General features: G+C 38.5%; 1 protein-coding gene across 1 annotated transcript in view; it reads right to left on the bottom strand.

Moving 5' to 3' along the window:
- Positions 1 to 26,737, bottom strand: part of LOC128657081 (zinc finger protein OZF-like) — a 66,384-nt gene that overhangs the window by 2,898 nt on the left and 36,749 nt on the right. Inside the window, exon 4 of the mRNA XM_053711320.1 lies at positions 290 to 397. Within this exon, the coding sequence (XP_053567295.1) occupies positions 290 to 397 (108 nt within the window). The remainder of the gene's footprint in view (positions 1 to 289; positions 398 to 26,737) is intronic.

Below are 26,737 nucleotides of genomic sequence, written 5' to 3'. Positions count from 1 at the left end.
TGCCCTGTTTCCCACAGACATGTCAGTTACACTCACCCATGCCCTGCATCCCTCTCACGTGCCACATACACTCACTTGTGCCTTGCTTCTCTTAGACATAACACCTGTATACTCACATGTGCCCTGCTTTCCTCAAAGATGTCATACATGTACACTCACCTATCCCCTGCTTTCCACAGACATGTCACACACTTAACACTCACCTGTGCCCTGCATCCCTCTCATGTGTCACTTATATACACTCACCTGTGTATATACACTCAAATACACTCACGTGTCATTCACCTACCTGTACTTATATTGTCACATATTTCCTGCTCTGCAGCTTCTGCCATATTTCTTTGCCACTGATCTTCTGTTTGTTCCATGTTACATGAAATTTTAGCATACTTTTCACCTGAAAAAAATAAATAAATAAATAAATAAATAACTCTTTACAATTTCTGTAGTATCTTTTTAAAAAATGGTTTAAAACAAAATGTGAAAAACTGTGTAATTTAAGTTAAATACGCCTGAGCCTACACCACTAGCAGTCACATCAGTAAGAAACAACAGTAAATACAACCGGTGTCATGCAGTAAAGTGAGTTAATTAGTATCAGTTATTTTACTTGCTGCAAATACAGCCCCAATTGTAACCAATTCCTATGTGAGACGTATTATAGGGTTTTGTGAATTTTTAAAATAATATGCATTCTCCCTTGCTTATTAAAATCTCACTATAGCCCATTTAAATTATCTTAATTACGGAAATCGCGGGTAACTCGAGGGCGGCACACATTTTGTGGGACCCAGAGGCACTCACTAAATCGTGGAATAATAGGTCACCTATAACACTAGAGGCCATACGCCTGTGGAATAAGATAGCGAGAGGGATGGACTTGTGTAGGTCAGACTCAATGTTAAGGCCTGTTAAGCTCTTGCTGCCAAAAGACCTGAGTAGATTAGTAGATAAGTGGGTGAATAAGGGTCTATATAGGGTGGCTGACTTTCTACCTAGCTCCAAAATGATCACGTTTAACCAGATGAGGGAACAAATTGAGCCGGAAACGTTACACTGGTTTATGTACTTACAAGTTAGTTCAGCAATAGCAGCATACACGTCAAATAAGAGGCCACGTCAGGTCACAGAGCTGGAAAGAATGGTAATGGCACCAAATAGGGGGAAAAACTGATTTCTAGGATTTATATTTTAATACAGAAAGCTAAACACGAGTCTAAACTAGCTATGACAGAGAGATGGGAGGAAGACACATCAGAAAGGTGGGAGATCAGTGAGTGGAATGAAATGATGTTAAATTCTTATAAGGGTCTGGTTAGTGCTGACATGAGAGAAAATTGCATCAAGGTGATGTATAGATGGTACCTGACACCCGAAAGAACAGCTCACTTTGTCTCATCGCATAGTGGGCATTGTTATAGGGGATGTAAGGAAAGAGGCACATTTAGGCACATGTGGTGGGATTGTCAGGGAGTTCAGGCACTATGGGGGCAGCTATCAGAATTGATAAGTAGACTGCTGGAGGAAAGGGTGACCCTCACGATGTCGCAAGCCTTATTACACGAGGAGGTAAAACCATTCAACTCGACGGTTAACAGGTTTATCAGAATACTATGCACATGCCTGAGAATATGCATAGCTCGGCACTGGAAAGTTGGGGTGCCGTCGTGGCAAGAGGTTGTAGGAAAAATAACAGATACATACACCCTGTCAGAATTAGCTGCTTGGACGTTGGGACAACCAGAGCAGTTCCAGAAGACATGGTTTTATTGGATTCTGAGATCAGAACCATATATGAGGGAGGGGGAACGGAGATAACCATATAGATGGCGAGGGATGGAAGTATTAGACCCATACGAGTGTGAAGGCTTGAAATAGGGATATACCTCTAGAAGAGTAGTAGAGGATAGATCTAGGCATACTTATAATATAAGGCTTAAAAATTTTAGTTAATTATATTGGCACCTCCTGGAGGGGGGGGAGGGGGGGTTAATTATTGTAGTACGCTGTTAAATTTACTAGGCTGGCTCGTTATTTTATAAGATTATAGAGGCACAAGGTCATGGCCATTGGACTACTATTATGAGTAACAGTGATGTTGTATCCAGCATATATGACGCCTCTCTTAGCAAGACAGCCTATGCAAACACGTGATTGTGAATGATGTTGTTGTTGTATTAACAATTTTATACTCAATAAAAATTATTTCAACATAAATTATCTTAATTATGGTCTTCAATGATTTGGATAGAACATACAATTTTAAAAAACTTTCTAATTTACTTCTATTATCAAATTTGCTACATTATCTTGTTAGCCTTTGCTGAAGGAACAGCATTGCACAGCTAGATGAACACATCTAGTTAATCAATCACAACAGACAAATGTATGCAGACACCAATAAGCAGCTAGCTCCCACTAGTGTAGGATATGTGTGTATTCCTTTTCAACAAGGGATACCAAGAGAACAAAGCACATTTGAAAATAGAAGTGACTTAAAAAGGGTATTAAAACGTTATGCTCTATCTGAATCATGCAAGTTTAATTTTGACGTTCCCATCCCTTTAACTGCTGAGCCATTTAATACCCTTGTGCTGAAGCGGTTTTCAGTCTTTTGCTATAATTATATCTAGAATTCAGCCCTACATAAGCTATATCACAATCACCACACATAAAAACATAATTTATGTAAGAATTTACCTGATAAATTAATTTCTTTCATATTGGCAAGAGTCCATGAGCTAGTGACTTATGGGATATACAATCCTACCAGGAGGGGCAAAGTTTCCCAAACCTCAAAATGCCTATAAATACACCCTCACCACACCCCCAATTCAGTTTAACGAATAGCCAAGTAGTGGGGTGATAAAGAAAGGAGTAAAACACATCAACAAAGGAATTTGGAAATAATTGTGCTTTCTACAAAAAAATCATAACCACCATAAAAAAGGGGTGGGCCTCATGGACTCTTGCCAATATGAAAGAAATCAATTTATCAGGTAAGTTCTTACATAAATTGTGTTTTCTTTCATGTAACTGGCAAGAGTCCATGAGCTAGTGACGTATGGGATAGCAATACCGAAGAAAGAGTCACTAGAGAGGGAGGGATAAAAATAAAAACAGCCATTTTTTGCCTTAAAAAAATTAATCCACAACCCAAAATAGAAGTTTATTCTCATAAATGAAAAGTAAAACTTAAAACATAAGCAGAAGAATCAAACTGAAACAGCTGCCTGAAGAACTTTTCTACCAAAAACTGCTTCAGAAGAAGCAAATACATAAAAATGGTAGAATTTAGAGACCAAGTTGCTGTTTTGCAAATCTGATCAACTGAAGCTTCATTCTTAAAAGCCCACAAAGTGGAGACTGATCTAGTAGAATTAGCTGTAATTCTCTGAGGGGGCTTGACCCGACTCCAAATAAGCTTGATGAATCAAAAGCTTTAACCGCAATGCCAAAGAAACGACAGAAGCCTTCTGACCTTTCCTAGAACCAGAAAAGATAACAAATAGACTAGAAGTTTTCCTAAAATCTTTAGTAGCTTCAACATAATATTTCAAAGCTCTAACCACATCCAAAGAATGTAATGATCTCGCCAAAGAATTCTTAGGATTAGGACACAAGGAAGGGACAACAATTTCTCTAATAATGATGTCAGAATTCACAACCTTAGGTAAGAATTAAAATGAAGTCCGCAAAACGGCCTTAACCTGATGAAAAATCAAAAAAGGAGATTCAAGAGCATATAATTCTGAAACTCTTCTAGCAGAAGAGATGGCCAAAAGGAACAACACTTTCCAAGAAAGTAGTTTAATGTCCAAAGAGTGCAAAGGCTCAAATGGAGGAGCATATAAAGCCTTCAAAACCAAATTAAGACTCCAAGGAGAAGAGATTGATTTAATGACAGGCTTGAACCAAAACCTGTACAAAACAGTGAATATCAGGAAGCTTAGAAATCTTTCTGTAAAATAAAACAGAAAGAGCAGAGATTTGTCCCTTCAAGGAACTTGCAGACAAACCCTTATCCAAACCATCCTGAAGAAACTGTAAAATTCTAGGAATTCTGAAAGAATGCCAAGAGAATTTACGAGAAGAACACCATGAAATATAACTCTTCCAAACGCGATAATAAAACTTTCTAGAAACAGATTTACGAGCCTGTAACATAGTATTAATCACCGAGTCAGAGAAACCTGTATGACTAAACACTAGGCGTTCAATTTCCATACCTTCAAATTGAATAATTTGAGATCCTAATGGAAAAACGGACCTTGAGACAGAAGGTCCGGTCTTAATGGAAGTGGCAAAGGTTGGCAACTGGACATCCGAACAAGATCCGCATACCAAAACCTGTGAGGCCATGCTGGAGCCACCAGCAACACAAACGATTGCTCCATGATGATTTTGGAGATCACTCTTGGAAGAAGAACTAAAGGCGGGAAAATATAAGCAGGTTGATAACAACGCATTCACTGCTTCCGCCTGAGGATCACTGGACCTGGACAGGTACCTGGGAAGTTTCTTGTTTAGATGAGAAGCCATCAGATCTATTTCTGGAAGACCCCACATATAAACAACCTGAGAAAACACATCTGGCTGAGATAATCCACTTCCCAATTGTCTATACCTGGGATATGAACCGCAGAAATTAGACAGGAGCTGGATTCCGCCCAAGCAAGTATCCAAGATACTTCTTTCATAGCTTGGGGACTATGAGTCCCACCCTGATGATTGACATATGCCACAGTTGTGATATTGTCTGTCTGAAAACAAATGAACGGTTCTCTCTTCAACAAAGGCCAAATCTGAAGAGCCCTGAAAATCGCACAGAGTTCCAAAATATTTATTGGTAATCTTGCCTCTTGAGATTTCCAAACCCCTTGTGCTGTCAGAGATCCCCAAACAGCTGCCCAACCTGAAAGACTTGCATCTGTTGTGATCATAGTCCAGATTGGATGAAAAAAAGAGGCCCCTAGAACTATACGATGGTGATCTAACCACCAAGTCAGAGATAGTCGAACATTGGGATTTAAGGATATTAATTGTGAGATCCTTGTATAATCCCTGCAACATTTGTGCAGCATACAAAGCTGGAGAGGTCTCATATGAAAATGAGCAAAGGGGATCGCGTCCGATGCTGCAGTCATGAGACCTAAAACTTCCATGCACATAGCTACTGAAGGTTCTGACAGGCTGAAACCAATTTTAAAACGTCTCTTGTCTGTTAGAGACAGAGTCATGGACACTGAATCTATCTGTAAACCTAAAAAGGAGACCCTTGTCTGAGGAATCAAAGAACTTTTTGGTAAATTGATCCTCCAACCATGTTTTCGAAGAAACAGCACTAGTTGATTTGTGTGAGATTCTGCAGAATGTAAAGACTGAGCTAGAACCAAGATATCGTCCAAATAAGGAAACACTGCAATACCCTGCTCTCTGATTAAAGAGAGTAGGGCACCAAGAACCTTAGAAAAGATTCTTTGAGCTGTCGCTAGGCCAAAAGGAAGAGCGACAAATTGGTAATGCTTGTCTAGAAAAGAGAATCTCAGAAATTGATAATGATCTGGATGAATCGGAACCAGCATGAATACCCTTGAAAACTCCAGGACCTCTAGTTATGAAGCTCCGTATTTACCTGCATTCGCCGGCCCAATACGCTCGCCTTACATTGCCGCCGCGGACCTGAATACGTTCGTCAAAGTTATCAAGAAAGCTGTCAAGAAGCCGCGCACCAAGTACGGAGCGATGAGCAGCGGACTGTTGTTAACTGACAGTCATCGATCTCGCTGCTCATCGGCTTCTTCGCAGCTTTCTTGATAGCATGTCACTAAGCACCCACACTATACTATACTGTTTTACCCCCTAAACCGCCGCTCCCGGAGCCCGCCGCCACCTACATTACATTTATTAACCCCTATCCTGCCCCCCCCACACCGCTGCCACCTACATTACATTGATTAACCCCTAATCTACCCCCCCTACACCGCCACCACTATATTAAATGAATTAACCCCTAAACCTAAGTCTAACCCCAACACCCCCCTAACATACGCCAGGATTTAGAGTTCTGCGTTAGCCGTCAAAACCAGCGTTAGGGGGTCCTAACGCTGGTTTTGGCCGCCCGCTGGTATTTAGAGTCAGTCAGGAAAGGGTCTAACGCTCACTTTCCAGCAGCGACTTTTCCATACCGCAGATCCCCCTACGCCAATTGCGTATCCTATCTTTTCAATGGGATCTTTCTAACGCCGGTATTTAGAGTCTTGGCTGAAGTGAGCGTTAGAAATCTAATGACAAGCCAGGAGTTAAGAGCTTTCTGGGCTAACGCCGATTCATAAAGCTCTTAACTACTGTGCTCTAAAGTACACTAACACCAATAAACTACCTATGTACCCCTAAACCGAGGCCCCCCCCACATCGCCACCACTCTATTAAATTTTTTAACCCCTAATCTGCCGACCGCACACCGCCGCAACCTACATCATCCCTATGTACCCCTAATCTGCTGCCCCTAACACCGCCGACACCTACATAATATTTATTAACCCCTAATCTGCCCCCCCCCCCCAACGTCGCCGCTACCTTACCTACAATTATTAACCCCTAATCTGCCGACCGGACCTCACTGCTACTCTAATAAATGTATTAACCCCTAAAGCTAAGTCTAACCCTAACACCCCCCTAAGATAAATATAATTTTTATCTAACGGAATACAATAAATCTAATTAAATAAATTAATCCTATTTAAAGCTAAATACTTACCTGTAAAATAAACCCTAATATAGCTACAATATAAATAATAATTATATTGTAGCTATTTTAGGATTAATATTTATTTTACAGGTAACTTTGTATTTATTTTAACTAGGTACAATAGCTATTAGATAGTTAATAACTATTTAATAGCTACCTAGTTAAAATAATTACAAAATTACCTGTAAAATAAATCCTAACCTAAGTTACAATTAAACCTAACACTACACTATCATTAAATAAATTAAATACAAATACCTACAAATAAATACAAATAAATACACTAACTAAAGTACAAAAAATAAAAAAAGAACTAAGTTACAAAAAATAAAAAAAATAATTTACAAACATTATAAAAATATTACAACAATTTTAAGCTAATTACACCTACTCTAAGCCCCCTAATAAAATAACAAAGCCCCCCAAAATAAAAAAATACCCTACCCTATTCTAAAATAAAAATTGAAAAGCTCTTTTACCTTACCAGCCCTTAAAAGGGCCTTTTGCGGGGCATGCCCCAAAGAATTCTGCTCTTTTGCCTGTAAAAAAAAAAAAATACAATACCCCCCCCTCCATCATCCGGCTGAAGTCTTCTATCAAGCGGCATCTTCAATCTTCTTTCTTCCGGCTCCATCTTCATCCCGCCGACGCGGAACATCCGTCCTCCACGACGAACTCCCGACAAATGAAGGTTCCTTTAAGGGAAGTCATCCAAGATGGCGTCCCTCGAATTCCGATTGGCTGATAGGATTCTATCAGCCAATTGGAATTAAGGTAGAAAAATTCTGATTGGCTGATGGAATCAGCCAATCAGATTCAAGTTCAATCCGATTGGCTGATCCAATCAGCCAATCAGATTGAGCTCGCATTCTATTGGCTGTTGAACTTGAATCTGATTGCCTGATTCCATCAGCCAATCAGAATTTTCCTACCTTAATTAATCTTGGATGACGTCCCTTAAAGGAACCTTCATTCGTCGGGAGTTCGTCGTGGAGGAAGGATGTTCCGTGTCGGAGGGATGAAGATGGAGCCGGAAGAAAGAAGATTGAAGATGCCGCTTGATAGAAGACTTCAGCCGGATGATGGACCTCGTCAGCCCCCGCTTGGATGAAGACATCGCCCGGATAGGAGGAAGACTGAAGACTTTGGACCCTCTTCTGGACGGATCGGTGATACCCGGCGTGGTGAAGACAAGGTAGGAAGATCTTCAGGGGCTTAGTGTTAGGTTTATTTAAGGGGGGTTTGGATTAGATTAGGGCTATGTGGGTGGTGAGTTGTAATGTTGGGGGGTATTGTATGTTTTTTTTTTACAGGCAAAAGAGCAGAATTCTTTGGGGCATGCCCCGCAAAAGGCCCTTTTAAGGGCTGGTAAGGTAAAAGAGCTGTTAACTTTTTATTTTAGAATGGGGTAGGGCATTTTTTTTATTTTTGGGGGCTTTGTTATTTTATTAGGGGGCTTAGAGTAGGTGTAATTAGCTTAAAATTGTTGTAATATTTTTATAATGTTTGTAAATTATTTTTTTATTTTTTGTAACTTAGTTCTTTTTTTATTTTTTGTACTTTAGTTAGTGTATTTATTTGTATTTATTTAATTTATTGATAGTGTAGTGTTAGGTTTAATTGTAACTTAGGTTAGGATTTATTTTACAGGTAATTTTGTAATTATTTTAACTAGGTAGCTATTAAATAGTTATTAACTATTTAATAGCTATTGTACCTGGTTAAAATAAATACAAAGTTGCCTGTAAAATAAATATTAATCCTAAAATAGCTACCATATAATTATTATTTATATTGTAGCTATATTAGGGTTTATTTTACAGGTAAGTATTTAGCTTTAAAAGGGACACTGTACCCAAAATCTTTCTTTCGTGATTCAGATTGAGCATGAAATTTTAAGCAACTTTCTAATTTACTCCTATTATCAAATTGTCTTCATTCTCTTGGTATCTTTATTTGAAATGCAGAAATGTAAGTTTAAATGCCAGCCCATTTTTGGTGAACAACCTGGGTTGTCCTTGCTGATTTGGTGGACAAATACACCTAACACTACACTATCAATAAATTAATTAAATAAATTAACTACAATTCATCCACCAATAAAAAAGTGCTGTCCAGAGTACTGAAACCAAAAAAAAGCTTAGATGCCTTCTTTTTCAAATAATGATAGCAAGAGAACGAAGAAAAACTGATTATAGGAGTAAATTAGAAAGTTGCTTAAAATGTCATGCTCAATCTAAATCACAAAAGAAATATTTTGGGTACAGTGTCCCTTTAAATAGGAATAATTTATTTAATAAGATTTATTTTATTTCGTTAGATAAAAATTATATTTAACTTAGGGGGGTGTTAGGGTTAGACTTAGCTTTAGGGGTTAATACATTTATTAAAGTAGCAGTGAGGTCCGGTCGGCAGATTAGGGGTTAATAATTGTAGGTAGGTAGCAGCGACATTGGGGGGGGGGCAGATTAGGGGGTAATAAATATAATATAGGGGTTGGCGGTGTTAGGGGCAGCAGATATGGGGTACATAAGGATAACGTAGGTTGCGGCGGTGTACAGAGCGGCAGATTAGGGGTTAATAATAATATGCAGGGGTCAGCGATAGCGGGGACGGCAGATTAGGGGTTAATAAGTGTAAGGTTAGGGGTGTTTAGACTCGGGTACATGTTAGGGTGTTAGGTGCAGACTTAGGGAGTGTTTCCCCATAGGAAACAATGGGGCTGCGTTAGGAGCTGAACGCTGCTTTTTTGCAGGTGTTAGGTTTTTTTTTCAGCTCAAACGGCCCCATTGTTTCCTATGGGGGAATCGTGCACGAGCACGTTTTTTAAGCTGGCCGCGTCCGTAAGCACCGCTGGTATTGAGAGTTGCAGTGGCGGTAAATTATGCTCTACGCTCCCTTTTCGGAGCCTAACGCAGCCCTTCTGTGAACTCTAAATACCAGCAGTATTTAAAAGGTGCGGGGGAAAAAAAGCACGTGTAGCTAACGCACCCCTTTGGCCGCAGAACTCTAAATCTAGCCGTTAAATATTATTTAAATTAATCTAAATAAATATTCCTATCATTAAATAAATTAATCCTATTTAAAAATAAATACTTACCTATAAAATAAACCCTAATATAGCTACAATATAACTAATAGTTATATTATAGCTATTTTAGGGTTTATTTTTAGTTAAAATAATTACAAAAGTACCTGTAAAATAAATCCTAACCTAAGTTACAAATACACCTAACACTACACTATCAATAAATTAATTAAATAAATTAACTACAATGATCTAAACTAAAATACAATTAAATAAACTAAACTATAGTACAAAAAACAAAACACTAAATTACAAAAAATAAAAAATATTACAAGAAATTTAATCTAATTACACCTAATCTAAGCCCCCTAATAAAATAAAAAAGCCCCCAAAAATAATAAAATTCCCTACCCTAAAATACATTACAAATAGCCCTTAAAAGGGCCTTTTGCGGGGCATTGCCCCAAAGTAACCAGCTCTTTTACTAGCCCTTAAAAGGGCTTTTTGCGGGGCATTGCCCCAAAGTAATCAGCTCTTTTACCTGTAAAAAAAAAAAAAGCAATACAATAGCCCCCCAACATTACAACCCACCACCCACACACCCCTACTCTAAAACCCACCCGATCCCCCCTTAAATAAACCTAACACTACCCCATTGAAGATCACCCTACCTTGAGCCGTCTTCACCCAACCGGGCCGTACTCTTCATCCGATGCGGGCACAAGTGGTCCTCCAGCCGGGCAGAAGTCTTCATTCGATCGGGGCAGAAGAGGTCCTCCATCCAGCAGAATTCTTCATCCAAGCGGCATCTCTTCTTCATCCTTCCGGCGATGAGCGGCTTCATCTTGAAGACCCCCGGCGCGGAACATCCAGCTCTATCGACGACTACCCAACTTGGATGATGTCATTTAAAGGACCAGTCATTCGTCGGGTAGTTGTCGGTAGAGCTGGATGTTCCGCGCCGGAGGTCTTCAAGATGAAGCCGCTCATCGCCGGAAGGATGAAGATAGAAGATGCCGCTTGGATGAAGATTTCTGCCCCTATCGGATGAAGGCTTCTGCCTGGCTGGAGGCCCACTTGTGCCTGCATCGGATGAAGAGTTCAGCCCGGTTGGGTGAAGACGGCTCAAGGTAGGGTGATCTTCGATGGGGTAGTGTTAGGTTTATTTAAGGGGGGATCGGGTGGGTTTTAGAGTAGGGGTGTGTGGGTGGTGGGTTGTAATGTTGGGGGGTATTGTATTGCTTTTTTTTTACAGGTAAAAGAGCTGATTACTTTGGGGCAATGCCCCGCAAAAAGCCCTTTCAAGGGCTGGTAAAAGAGCTGGTTACTTTGGGGCAATGCCCCGCAAAAGGCCCTTTTAAGGGCTATTTGTAATGTAGTTTAGGGTAGGGAATTTTATTATTTTGGGGGGCTTTTTTATTTTATTAGGGGGCTTAGATTAGGTGTAATTAGATTAAACTTCTTGTAATATTTTTTTATTTTTGTAATTTAGTGTTTGTTTTTTTGTAATATAGTTTAGTTTATGTAATTGTATTTTAGTTTAGATCATTGTAGTTAATTTATTTAATTAATTTATTGATAGCGTAGAGTTAGGTGTATTTGTAACTTATGTTAGGATTTATTTTACAGGTAAATTTGTAATTATTTTAACTAGGTAGCTATTAAATAGTTATTAACTATTTAATAGCTATTGTACCTAGTTAAAATAGATACAAAGTTGCATGTAAAATAAAAATAAACCCTAAAATAGCTACAATGTAAATATTAATTATATTGTAGCTATCTTAGGGTTTATTTTATAGGTAAGTATTTAGTTTAAAATATGAATAATTTATTCAATGATAGGAATATTTATTTAGATTAATTGAAATAATATTTAAGTTATGGGAGTGTTAGGGTTAGACTTAGGTTTTGGGGTTAATTCATTTCATATAGTGGCGGCGGTGTAGGGGGGTAGATTAGGGGTTAATCAACGTACTGTAAGTAGCGGTGGTGTAGGGGGGGCAGGATAGGGGTTAATAAATGTAATGTAGGTGGCGGAGGGCTTCGGGTGCGGCAGTTTAGGGGTTAAACAATTTATTTGCGGCGGGGTCCGTGATCGGCAGGATAGGGGTTAATAACTTTATGTAGGTGGCGGCGGTATAGGGGACGGCAGATTAGGGGTTAATAAGTATAATGTAGGTGGCAGCAGGGTCCGGGAGCGGCGGTTTAGGGGTTAATACCTATAATGTAGGTAGCGGCGGTGTCGGGGCGGCAGATTAGGGGTTAATAAGTATAAAGTAGGTGGCGCGCGGTGTAGGGGGGGGGAGATTAGGCGTGTTTAGACTCGGGGTACATGTTAGGGTGTTAGGTGCAGACACTTCCCATAGGAATAAATGGGATATCGGGCAGCAGCGAACATGAGCTCTCGCTGCTGTCAGAATCCCATTGATTCCTATGGGATCCGCCAAATCAGGTACGCTGGCCCGGAATAGTGGCGAGCGTACCTGCTAGTTCTTTGATAACTAGCAAAAGTAGTCAGATTGTGCCGAACTTGCGTTCGGAACATCTGAAGTGACGTAACAATCGATTTGTGTTGGACTGAGTCCGGCGGATCGTATGTTACGTCACTAGATTCTACTTTTGCTGGGCTGTAGGGCTTGATAACTATGGCGAATCAGCCTAGCCACAAATACGCTGTGGAATTCCAGCGTATTTGCGGTTGACGGCTTGATAACTAGAGGCCCAGGTCTGAAGCATACTTCAGGAAAGCCTGAGCCTTTACTGGATTTGCTGGGATGCGTGAGAGAAAATATCTTCTCACAGGAGGTCTTACTCTGAATCCTATTCGGTACCCCTGAGAGACAATACTCAGAATCGATTGATTTTGGACAGAATTTGCCGAAACATCCTTGAAAAATCTTAATCTGCCTCCTACCAGCAGAGCTGGAATGAAGGCCGCACCTTCATGCGGACTTGGGGGCTGGCTTTGGTTTCTTAAATGGCTTGGATTTATTCCAATTTGAAGAAGGTTTCCAACTGGAAACAGATTCCTTGGGGGAAGGATTAGGTTTCTGTTCCTTAATTTGTCGAGAGGAACAAAAACGGTTAGAAGTTTTAGATTTACACTTAGGTCTTTTATCCTGAGGCAAAAAAACTCCCTTCCCCCCAGTGACAGTTGAAATAATCTAATCCAACTGAAAACCAAATAACTAATTACCTTGCAAAGAAAGAGATAGCAATCTAGACTTAGAAGTCATGTCAGCATTCCAAGATTTAAGCCACAAAGCTCTTCTAGCTAAAATAGCTAAAGACATAGATTTAACATTAATTTCATGATATAAAAAATGGCATGACAAATAAAACGATTAGCATGTTGAAGCAAGCGAACAATGCTAGACAAATCAGAATCCAATTCTTGTTGCGCTAAATTTTCCAACCAAAAAGTTGATGCAGCTGCAACATCAGCCAAAGAAATTGCAGGCCTGAGAAGATGACCAGAATATAAATAGGCTTTCCTTAGATAAGATTCAAGTTTCCTATCTAAAGGAGCTTTAAAAGAAGTACTATCTTCCATAGGAATAGTAGTACGTTTTGCAAGAGTAGAGATAGCCCCATCAACTTTGAGGATCTTTTCCCAAAACTCCAATGTATCCAACTGCTGGCAAAAGATACAATTTTTTAAACCTTGAAGTAGGAATAAAAGAAGTACCAGGCCTATTCCATTCCTTAGAAATCATATCAGAAATAGCATCAGGAACTGGAAAAACCTCTGGGGTAACCACAGGAGGTTTATAAACAGAATTTAAATGTTTACTAGTTTTAGTATCAAGAGGACTATTTTCCTCAATATCCAATGTAATCAACACTTCTTTTAACAAAGAACGAAAATACTCCATTTTAAATAAATAAGTAGATTTGTCAGTGTCAATATCTGAGGAAGGATCTTCTGAATCAGATAAATCCTCATCAGAGGAGCATAATTCAGTATGTTGTCGGTCATTTGAAATTTCATAAACTTTATGAGAAGTTTTAAAAGACCTTTTACGTTTATTAAAAGGCGGATGGCAGACAAAGCCTTCTGAATAGAATTAGAAATAAATTCTTTTAAATTCACAGGTATAACTTGTACATTAGATGTTGAAGGAACAGCAACAGGCAATGTACTATTACTGATGGACACATTCTGTGCATGTAAAAGTTTATCATGACAACTATTACACTCCACATCTGGAGATATAATCTCCACAAGTTTACAACAAATGTACTTAGCTTTGGTAGAACTGTTATCAGGCAGCAGGGTTCTAACAGTGATTTCTGAGACAGGATCAGATTGAAACATCTTGCAATTGTAAGAGAAAAAACAACATATAAAGCAAAATTATCAATTTTCTTATATGGCAGTTTCAGGAATGGGAAAAAATGCAAACAGCATAGCCCTCTGATAGAGAAAAAAGGAACGAGGCATTTAGGAATGGGGTTTTAAATAATGAATATATTTGGCGCCAAGTATGACGCACAACAAACAGAATTTTTTAAGAGTTGGAGGGGAACCAATGGCACTACTCAGAATGGAAAGACCTATTTACCTTTTAGTAAGCCATAATGTGGCAGGGTGTGGGTGCTGTGTAAAGAAACTAAATTGCAAATCAAAAGAAAAAGTATACACTTATAGCACTCCTAGGTCTATGACTCAAATAATATTTGTTGTGGTAACTTTAATTAAATCAAAAAACACTAATTATTCCCGAGGGAATAAATGAAATGGAAAGAAGACTTGAAATGATAGGAATATTAAAATATAACTTTTATTGGGTTTAAATAAAATAGGAAAAATTTATTAAAACCACACTTAGGTACCGACTGTAAGTTGAATCTAACCAATATCAGTGAAAAATCTTGGTGATTACCACTACTAATGACCACTACTGTAATAAATATTACAAAGGGTAAAAAAGTTGCCTTGTAATTATAATTGCACAATATTATAATGCACTATCCAGTGAATATGAAGGGTATAAATAAGTATACCTTATGTAAAGATTATATTATGGCAATTGGTTATATCCCTTATCAGAGGTATCTCCTCAATATATTGTTTTTATAATAGCACAGATAATGTTGCTATCAAATATTAGCAGATCTGCTGGAATAGCAGTTATTTTAATTAAAACTGATTTATTATAGTTTTACTAAATAAGTATATTAATTATTCTTGATGTGTTTGTTTGTGTGTTAGTAGAGATGATAATTCTTAAATAATTCAAGTAGTCTAGTTAGTTTCAATGTTCAGTGTGTTTAGTGCCCTTTGGTTATGCAGCGTCAGGATAAAGTGACCTTAGTTGATTTATATTGCTGGATTGGTTAAACTTCTATGATGACCAAGATATTGGGTAAACTTGAATAGAGAGCTGCAAATTAAAGCGCCATTGGTTGTCGCCTTAGAACTGATAATAGCTTTTAGATAAATACAGTAATTGACTTCTGACCATGTAGTCATATATCATATCTAAGCTTCAGTGTTAGCTGCTCGATAGTGGCCGTATGTGGCAATAATAAACAACATAAGATTGGTGTTCTTAGGTTGTGCTAAGTGTTACTCACTGTACACCGTGACTATAAGATATTTGTGCGATGCCACAGTTTGTTAATTAAATTACAACTGAAGTCACCATTAATAGGTTAAGCTAAGTTTAAATTGTAGCCTCTCAGTCACTTGCCCTGTGCTGTTAAACACACAACTGTCATATATGCAAGTCAGAAGTGACATCACACCACCGGGATTCACTGTATAATATAACCGGCAATCCTCAATGCCGCCGCGATCTGAGTTAGAATATTAGCTTGGGTTAATTATTGCATGCACTCTGAGACTCATTCATACCCCCACCTACGAGTATAAGCTATGTGGATTATGTATTAGCGCGTCTCCCTATATACGGGACATCTGCTTCCACACAACTCTAGCTGGGGATTTGTGCTGCACTTGATCAGAGTAAGGGTTACTCGCTAAGTATAACTGACCGCGGCACGTACAAGTTTGTGTTTGATATTGATATACAAAAACTTATTCATCGATCGTATGCCAGGCTGTTAGATTGTGAAGCTAAAATGCTCCGTTGTAGCTGCATTAGGTTATACCAGAGGTTATTGTTACAATGTTGATACAGTGTCAGTTAATACTACCCGAGACTTACACACTGAAGCTAGAGAAGCAAATCTGCTCTATAGGAGATAACCGCTTGGTCTAGAGATTATTACCACAAACACAGAACAGTTATTACTAACAGAGATTCACACACTGTAACTTGTGAAGCAGATCTGCTATGTAGGAGATGACCGCACAGATATAGTGGGTATTACCGAAGTGGTTTAGCACATATTAAATCATATAGTAAACAGATAGTTAGATGACTACAGTAAATTTCGGTAGCCTAAGGCTGTCTAAAAACACAGGAGCTCCTAGGACTCCTCACCATTGCCCTATCGTCCCTAACATGTTTCGCCACTTAACATGGCTTTTTCAAAGGTGAACGCGCCGCTCTGTTGGCGGCTTTTTAAGGCTGTTGATAACACGCCCCCAATAGGCGTGTATAATTATTTGGACCAATGACATTTGTTTGAATTCTGATAGACAGCGAGGGTCGGTTTGAGGGTTGTTCTCATAGTTAAAGGTTCTTGCTGCAAGCTGTCATTGATTTGTTGGGTCAGATGGATACCATTTTATAAGTAAAGTTAAACTACAGTATTTGGATTGGAAATAATAATACCTCCCGATCTTAGTCAGCAAACTAAGCCTGCTAACATATTGATGTAAACATTGTGTTAAATACCATTCATCAATAATGGTGATCCACTACTGTACGATTTATTGTTGTGTATATATTCCCCATACTCAATCTATAATAGATTTAAACCATAAGAAATGATTGGATAAGCCGTAATGATACTAGTGCTATTACTGACAGTGACGTGATAATTTCTGTAAAATATTTGTTGTGTGATCTAAATTGATCCTTTGTGTAAAGTTTGTAACGATGAGTGAAAGTAACACCGTTTATTAAAAAATTAATAAAAGTGTAAATATAAGGAAATTGTGTTATAGATTGTGAATATTATGCAACTATAATATTATGTAAGTGCCTGCTAGTGAGAAAAAGTGCAGACTGGTTTCAGAAGAACCCGAAATCTTAAAGATCTCATTAGTCCTAGTCACCTACAAGGACCAAAAACCACGGGAGCCTTTAGGAAAGGCTCATTCAAATGCGGCACATGCAGCACATGCAGCTTCATGGTGAAGAAACAAGAAATTTCTCATCGGTTTGACAAAGTCCATAAAATTGAATCGTACATAAACTGTCACACGGAGGGAGTCATATATGTTTTACAATGCAAGTGTAATTTGGTATACGTTGGCATGACAACAAGAAAAATAAGACAGAGACTCAAGGAACATCGGAGGAACATCAAGAACGCAACTAAAGACCTACAAGAAGGAAAAAATATAACATCTGTAGCTCGCCACTTCCTGAATAAACATAATTCCAAGCAGTCTGAACTCAAATGCTTTGGGATCCAGAAAATACAATTAGGCATAAGAGGGGGTAATGTAGAGAATGTCTTGCTTAAAGCTGAAAGCAAATGGATTTTCCTACTCAACTCAGTTCAACCTAATGGACTAAATGAAGTGAATAATTTCACTCCCTTTTTATAGGTAATAGTTAATAAAAAAATAAAAAAGAACTACTACTCTTATTCTTGAAAGTTCAAATTAACAATTCCCTCAGATACTCTGTACTAAACTCTAATACTCTTAAATGCATAGCAACAGCACTAAATATAAACCATTCTTGTATTAATTTACAAGAATATACTAATAAAATATTAAGTTGCTTACAACTTATGTTTCAGAACATATAGTGGCAGTCTTAACCAAATCAATACTGAGGTCAATACTATATTCACAATTGAATACTTGTTTAAGACACATTTTTCCCGATTAATAAACAAAACTTTTCTAATATGATTAAATAACACATTTTTACTCTGCCCCCCCCTTTCTTCACAACACTTATTAACCTCTGTTTCCACTGACACCATTACCGAAACCCCCATTATTCATGGGACTCTCCTATATCTAGTCACTTTTTATATTTAGATTAAAACACAGCTAATTTCTCACTAGCAGGCACTTACATAATATTATAGTTGCATAATATTCACAATCTATAACACAATTTCCTTATATTTACACTTTTATTAATTTTTTAATAAACGGTGTTACTTTCACTCATCGTTACAAACTTTACACAAAGGATCAATTTAGATCACACAACAAATATTTTACAGAAATTATCACGTCACTGTTAGTAATAGCACTAGTATCATTACGGCTTATCCAATCATTTCTTATGGTTTAAATCTATTATAGATTGAGTATGGGGAATATATACACAACAATAAATCGTACAGTAGTGGATCACCATTATTGATGAATGGTATTTAACACAATGTTTACATCAATATGTTAGCAGGCTTAGTTTGCTGACTAAGATCGGGAGGTATTATTATTTCCAATCCAAATACTGTAGTTTAACTTTACTTATAAAATGGTATCCATCTGACCCAACAAATCAATGACAGCTTGCAGCAAGAACCTTTAACTATGAGAACAACCCTCAAACCGACCCTCGCTGTCTATCAGAATTCAAACAAATGTCATTGGTCCAAATAATTATACACGCCTATTGGGGGCGTGTTATCAACAGCCTTAAAAAGCCGCCAACATAGCGGCGCGTTCACCTTTGAAAAAGCCATGTTAAGTGGCGAAACATGTTAGGGATGATAGGGCAATGGTGAGGAGTCCTAGGAGCTCCTGTGTTTTTAGACAGCCTTAGGCTACCGAAATTTACTGTAGTCATCTAACTATCTGTTTACTATATGATTTAATATGTGCTAAACCACTTCGGTAATACCCACTATATCTGTGCGGTCATCTCCTACATAGCAGATCTGCTTCACAAGTTACAGTGTGTGAATCTCTGTTAGTAAAAACTGTTCTGTGTTTGTGGTAATAATCTCTAGACCAAGCGGTTATCTCCTATAGAGCAGATTTGCTTCTCTAGCTTCAGTGTGTAAGTCTCGGGTAGTATTAACTGACACTGTATCAACATTGTAACAATAACCTCTGGTATAATCTAATGCGGCTACAATGGAGCATTTTAGCTTCACAATCTAACAGCCTGGCATACGAACGATGAATAAGTTTTTGTATATCAATATCAAACACAAACTTGTACGTGCCGCGGTCAGTTATACTTAGCGAGTAACCCTTACTCTGATCAAGTGCAGCACAAATCCCCAGCTAGAGTTGTGTGGAAGCGGATGTCCCGTATATAGGGAGACGCGCTAATACATAATCCACATAGCTTATACTCGTAGGTGGGGGTATGAATGAGTCTCAGAGTGCATGCAATAATTAACCCAAGCTAATATTCTAACTCAGATCGCGGCGGCATTGAGGCTTGCCGGTTATATTATACAGTGAATCCCGGTGGTGTGATGTCACTTCTGACTTGCATATATGACAGTTGTGTGTTTAACAGCACAGGGCAAGTGACTGAGAGGCTACAATTTAAACTTAGCTTAACCTATTAATGGTGACTTCAGTTGTAATTTAATTAACAAACTGTGGCATCGCACAAATATCTCATAGTCACGGTGTACAGTGAGTAACACTTAGCACAACCTAAGAACACCAATCTTATGTTGTTTATTATTGCCACATACGGCCACTATCGAGCAGCTAACACTAAAGCTTAGATATGATATATGACTACATGGTCAGAAGTCAATTACTGTATTTATCTAAAAGCTATTATCAGTTCTAAGGCGACAACCAATGGCGCTTTAATTTGCAGCTCTCTATTCAAGTTTACCCAATATCTTGGTCATCATAGAAGTTTAACCAATCCAGCAATATAAATCAACTAAGGTCACTTTATCCTGACGCTGCATAACCAAAGGGCACTAAACACACTGAACATTGAAACTAACTAGACTACTTGAATTATTTAAGAATTATCATCTCTACTAACACACAAACAAACACATCAAGAATAATTAATATACTGATTTAGTAAAACTATAATAAATCAGTTTTAATTAAAATAACTGCTATTCCAGCAGATCTGCTAATATTTGATAGCAACATTATCTGTGCTATTATAAAAACAATATATTGAGGAGATACCTCTGATAAGGGATATAACCAATTGCCATAATATAATCTTTACATAAGGTATACTTATTTATACCCTTCATATTCACTGGATAGTGCATTATAATATTGTGCAATTATAATTACAAGGCAACTTTTTTACCCTTTGTAATATTTATTGCAGTAGTGGTCATTAGTAGTGGTAATCACCAAGATTTTTCACTGATATTGGTTAGATTCAACTTACAGTCGGTACCTAAGTGTGGTTTTAATAAATTTTTCCTATTTTATTTAAACCCAATAAAAGTTATATTTTAATATTCCTATCATTTCAAGTCTTCTTTCCATTTCATTTATTCCCTCAGGAATAATTAGTGTTTTTTGATTTAATTAAAGTTACCACAACAAATATTATTTGAGTCATAGACCTAGGAGTGCTATAAGTGTATACTTTTTCTTTTGATTTGCAAAACAGATTTTTTTGTTTGGCTCTAACAACAAATGGAAATGACACACTCGCGTCATTGAAGACGCAACACTGTGAAAGGACTCGGTGTCGACTAAGACCCCGGAAATGACGAATTTGCGTCATCGAACGTCACTTCGCGCCAAAAATTACGCACTATACATTGGCATTTCGCGCCCTCGCGAGCCTAATTCTGCCAGCGAATTTAAAATGACAGTCAATTGAAAAAAGACTATACCCCAGGTAAGTAATACATTTTTCCTAAAAAATGCATTTCCCATATATGAAACTGAGAGTCTGCAAAGGAAATATACTGAAACCTGAATCATAGCAAATATAAAGTACAATACATATATTTAGAACTTTATATAAATACATAAAGTGCCAAACCATAGCTGAGAGTGTCTTAAGTAATGAAAATATACTTACCAAAAGACACCCATTCACATATAGCAGATAGCCAAACCAATACTGAAACGGTTATCAGTAGAGGTAATGGAATATTAGAGTATATTGTCGATCTGAAAAGGGAGGTAGGAGATGAATCTCTAAGACCGATAACAGAGAACCTATGAAATAGATCTCCCGTGAGGAAAACCATTGCATACAATAGGTGATACTCCCTTCACATCCCTCTGTCATTCACTGTACTCTCAGAGGAATCGGGCTTCAAAAAATGCTGAGAAGCGCATGTCAACGTAGAAATCTTAGCACAAACTTACTTCATCACCTTCATAGGAGGCAAAGTTTGTAAAACTGAATTGTGGGTGTAGTGAGGGGTGTATTTATAGGCATTTTGAGGTTTGGGAAATTTTGCCCCTCCTGGTAGGATTGTATATCCCATATGTCACTAGCTCATGGACTCTTGCCAATTACATGAAAGAAAGGTGAGTTTTCATCTATGTGTTTTATTGGGTTGGGAGTAGTAGAACTAAAAGTGAGACACATCACACAAATACACTTACCTGTGCCCTATCTTGAAGAGACATGTCACCCAGGTAGGTACATTCACCTGTGCCCCGTTTCGCTCAGACACGTCACACACACACACACATATATATATATATATATATATATATATATATATATATATATATATATATATATATATATAGAACAGTAAAGCTTATTGAAACTTTTAAATCCAGAGAGTGCATTTTCTTTATTCACTTATTGTATCCTTAATGCACCCTGGTCTGTATATTGCTCAGTCTGTAAGAGTTTGTGAGAGTGCTGCAATCTTCAAATTGGATATATATATCTGCACACTACCTACCCATACCACACCCACTAACCTGCCCCCTTTTTGAATGTTTAGCCAATGTGAAACACCTTATTGTGAATATTTTTTAATATTGTTTATGTTTTATACCATAAATTAAATAATGCTACATACAGTAATAAATTAACAAAAGTAAGTGCATAGCAGTTAGTAACATCCACTAGGATTCTGGGGAAGACAACAGCTAGACAGAAAAATGTTGTTGAACTGAGAGAGTGCCGAGTGTTGACATTAATGTGAGGTCATAGTAGACCTTAAATTTATTTTTATAATTATCATCTCTCATCTTTCTTTCTCCACTGCCTCCTCTTTCCAATCTCTCTTTTTACCCCCCTCCCTTCTCTCTCGGGCCATAACTTCTCTTTACACTCTTTCTCTATCATATCTCTTCACTCTTTCTTTTTTTTTCTCCACTCTTTCTTAATGCTATCTTTTTTCTACACTGTTTTCCCTCTCAGAAGTAACAGTCTAATCACTAATGGGGTCCCTATAGCCCTAGAGGAAAGCCATATCCTAGCCCTTGATATATAATATCCCTTTAAATAATATTTGTAGCTGGTAGCCCAACATTCACTCACTAACTTTCACTCGTCAGTGTTAAATTTTCACTTGCCAATGGCTAGTGGAAATTTTGATATATATATATATATATATATATATATATACACATATATAATGCAATAATGAGCACTTTCACCTCAATGGCAACTGCCAGGGTGCCAGCGGTTAAATATATCAAGTAGGAGAAGGTCTGAGGAAGGGGAGTGTCCCCCCTAAACATCACGCTTTTGAAATAAAGTACACTTGAAAATACCAATGAGTGCCTTCTCCTACTTCCGGAGGATGCTGGGTGTGGCGGCCAGCCGGTAGATCCAGGGGCTCGGCCGGCATGAGAGATATGGTCGGTCAGAGACCAGCTCTTTCAAGATCAGATTTTACATAACCAAAACAAGAGCTCTGGGAGATCATGGTTGCTCTGAGGAGCCCAAAACCGCCAAGTTACAAAAGGGGGTAGGTGGTAGGAGTTTAACATCATTGACAGGGATAATACAGTACTAGTATTCCATCAGCACCCTATACCTGACATGGGGACAATATAGCACTAGTTTTACAACTGCCTCTATACCTGACATGGGGACAATACAACACTACTATTCCAGCAGTCAAATCCTAATTACTTTATACAAACATGTACAATATTACAGAGGTTTGTGGTCTTCCTTATTAAATGTATCTAAAATAAATGTGCCACCAATGGGCCGCATCCCTTCATTAACACGTGTGTGTCCATGTGAACAGCTAATTACAACACGCAAGTTGACTGGGTACACTATTTCACACTTATACAATTTCTATGGTCATCATTGCTGCCACTTATCACCTGGTTAAGCATCACTAATATTGCCTTTTTTGCACGTGTGTATTGTGCTCTCTGCATCTGTTTGGTTGGTTCTGTGTTTAATGCTGTGGCTTGCTGGCAGAGTACAATGTCCCTTTTAAAATGTTCTACTTAAAAATTAATATAATGAGCAGGCTGCCCTTCTGGTCGTTCACATCCTTTAACTCACAATATACAGACAGAACATACAGATGAGCAGCTTAAAAAACGACAGCGCCGTTACATTTATTTTATTTCTTCTACAAAGTGCTACCTGTGTATTTGCAACTGATCAGATCACAATGATTATACTCTGGCAGATATAAATGACAGCAGCTGTATAGGGCTTGGGTGTCATGTGATCAGGATAAACTCTACAAATGTGACAACAGTCAGTGAGTATCAGGCTATATTGTACTGTGACACTGAGTGTGTGATTGAGGAGACACCCTGCCCAGTGATATAATGTACAGTACTTACAGACAACAAACCACTTCAGTCATCAACTACTTCAGTCATCAATTTAAAAGAATAATTAGATTGCAAAATACCAGTTGCTAATGTATTCCTATATTAATTCATATAGCGCCAATATGACTGAATTCCCAATAAATCAGATTTTTCAGAATACAATTTGATGAACTAGAGGGTGAGAGAGAACGGAAGAGAGGGTGTGTGTGTACCATTTACATAAATCAGAGGGTGAGAGTGAAGAGACTAGAGGGTGTGCGTGTGTGTGTACCATTTACATAAATCAGAGGGTGAGAGTGAAGAGACTAGAGGGTGTGTGTGTACCATTTATATAAATCAGAGGGTGAGAGTGGAGAGAATAGAGGGTGTGTGTGTACCATTTACATAAATCAGAGGGTGAGAGTGAAGAGACTAGAGGGTGTGTGTGTGTACCAATTACATAAATCAGAGGGTGAGGGTGAAGAGACTAGAGGGTGTGTGTGTGTGTGTGAACCATTTATATAAATCAGAGGGTGAGAGTGGAGAGACTAGAGGGTGTGTGTGTGTGTGAACCATTTATATAAATCAGAGGGTGAGAGTGGAGAGAATAGAGGGTGTGTGTGTACCATTTACATAAATCAGAGGGTGAGAGTGAAGAGACTAGAGGGTGTGTGTGTGTACCAATTACATAAATCAGAGGGTGAGGGTGAAGAGACTAGAGGGTGTGTGTGTGTGTGTGAACCATTTATATAAATCAGAGGGTGAGAGTGAAGAGACTAGAGGGTGTGAGCGTATGTATCATTTACATAAATCAGAGGGTGAGAGTGAAGAGACTAGAGGGTGTGTGTATGTGTGTACCATTTACATAAATCAGAGGGTGAGAGTGAAGAGACTAGAGGGTGTGCGTGTGTGTGTACCATTTACATAAATCAGAGGGTGAGAGTGAAGAGACTAGAGGGTGTGTGTGTGTGTGTACCATTTATATAAATCAGAGGGTGAGAGTGGAGAGAATAGAGGGTGTGTGTGTACCATTTACATAAATCAGAGGGTGAGAGTGAAGAGACTAGAGGGTGTGTGTGTGTACCAATTACATAAATCAGAGGGTGAGGGTGAAGAGACTAGAGGGTGTGTGTGTGTGTGTGTGAACCATTTATATAAATCAGAGGGTGAGAGTGGAGAGACTAGAGGGTGTGAGCGTATGTACCATTTACATAAATCAGAGGGTGAGAGTGAAGAGACTAGAGGGTGTGTGTGTGTGTGTACCATTTATATAAATCAGAGGGTGAGAGTGAAGAGACTAGAGGGTGTGTGTGTGTGTGTACCATTTATATAAATCAGAGGGTGAGTGTGAAGAGACTAGAGGGTGTGTGTGTGTGTACCATTTACATAAATCAGAGGGTGAGAGTGAAGAGACTAGAGGGTGTGTGTGTACCATTTATATAAATCAGAGGGTGAGAGTGGAGAGAATAGAGGGTGTGTGTTTGTACCATTTACATAAATCAGAGGGTGAGAGTGAAGAGACTAGAGGGTGTGTGTGTGTACCAATTACATAAATCAGAGGGTGAGGGTGAAGAGACTAGAGGGTGTGTGTGTGTGAACCATTTATATAAATCAGAGGGTGAGAGTGGAGAGACTAGAGGGTGTGTGTGTGTGTGTGAACCATTTATATAAATCAGAGGGTGAGAGTGGAGAGAATAGAGGGTGTGTATGTACCATTTACATAAATCAGAGGGTGAGAGTGAAGAGACTAGTGGGTGTGTGTGTGTACCAATTACATAAATCAGAGGGTGAGGGTGAAGAGACTAGAGGGTGTGTGTGTGTGTGTGAACCATTTATATAAATCAGAGGGTGAGAGTGAAGAGACTAGAGGGTGTGAGCGTATGTACCATTTACATAAATCAGAGGGTGAGAGTGAAGAGACTAGAGGGTGTGTGTATGTGTGTACCATTTACATAAATCAGAGGGTGAGAGTGAAGAGACTAGAGGGTGTGCGTGTGTGTGTACCATTTACATAAATCAGAGGGTGAGAGTGAAGAGACTAGAGGGTGTGTGTGTGTGTGTACCATTTATATAAATCAGAGGGTGAGAGTGGAGAGAATAGAGGGTGTGTGTGTACCATTTACATAAATCAGAGGGTGAGAGTGAAGAGACTAGAGGGTGTGTGTGTGTACCAATTACATAAATCAGAGGGTGAGGGTGAAGAGACTAGAGGGTGTGTGTGTGTGTGTGAACCATTTATATAAATCAGAGGGTGAGAGTGGAGAGACTAGAGGGTGTGAGCGTATGTACCATTTACATAAATCAGAGGGTGAGAGTGAAGAGACTAGAGGGTGTGTGTGTGTGTGTACCATTTATATAAATCAGAGGGTGAGAGTGAAGAGACTAGAGGGTGTGTGTGTGTGTGTGTACCATTTATATAAATCAGAGGGTGAGAGTGAAGAGACTAGAGGGTGTGTGTGTGTGTGTACCATTTATATAAATCAGAGGGTGAGAGTGGAGAGAATAGAGGGTGTGTGTGTACCATTTACATAAATCAGAGGGTGAGAGTGAAGAGACTAGAGGGTGTGTGTGTGTACCATTTATATAAATCAGAGGGTGATAGTGGAGAGAATAGAGGGTGTGTGTGTACCATTAACATAAATCAGAGGGTGAGAGTGAAGAGACTAGAGGGTGTGTGTGTGTGTACCATTAACATAAATCAGAGGGTGAGAGTGAAGAGACTAGAGGGTGTGTGTGTACCATTAACATAAATCAGAGGGTGAGAGAGAAGAGACTAGAGGGTGTGTGTGTGTACCATTTACATAAATCAGAGGGTGAGAGTGAAGAGACTAGAGGGTGTGTGTGTACCAATTACATAAATCAGAGGGTGAGGGTGAAGAGACTAGAGGGTGTGTGTGTGTACCATTTACATAAATCAGAGGGTGAGAGTGAAGAGACTAGAGGGTATGTATGTACCATTTATATAAATCAGAGGGTGAGAGTGAAGAGACTAGAGGGTGTGTGTGTACCATTAACATAAATAAGAGGGTGAGAGTGAAGAGACTAGAGGGTGTGTGTGTACCATTTACATAAATCAGAGGGTGAGAGTGAAGAGACTAGAGGGTGTGTGTGTGTACCATTAACATAAATCAGAGAGTGAGAGTGAAGAGACTAGAGGGTGTGTGTGTATGTACCATTTATATAA

This window comes from Bombina bombina, chromosome 4 (assembly GCF_027579735.1).
Source record: "Bombina bombina isolate aBomBom1 chromosome 4, aBomBom1.pri, whole genome shotgun sequence".
Classification (NCBI taxonomy): Eukaryota; Metazoa; Chordata; class Amphibia; order Anura; family Bombinatoridae; genus Bombina; species Bombina bombina.
The sequence above is the reverse complement of the archived record's forward strand: the minus strand, read 5'-3'. Positions and strand labels throughout refer to the sequence as shown.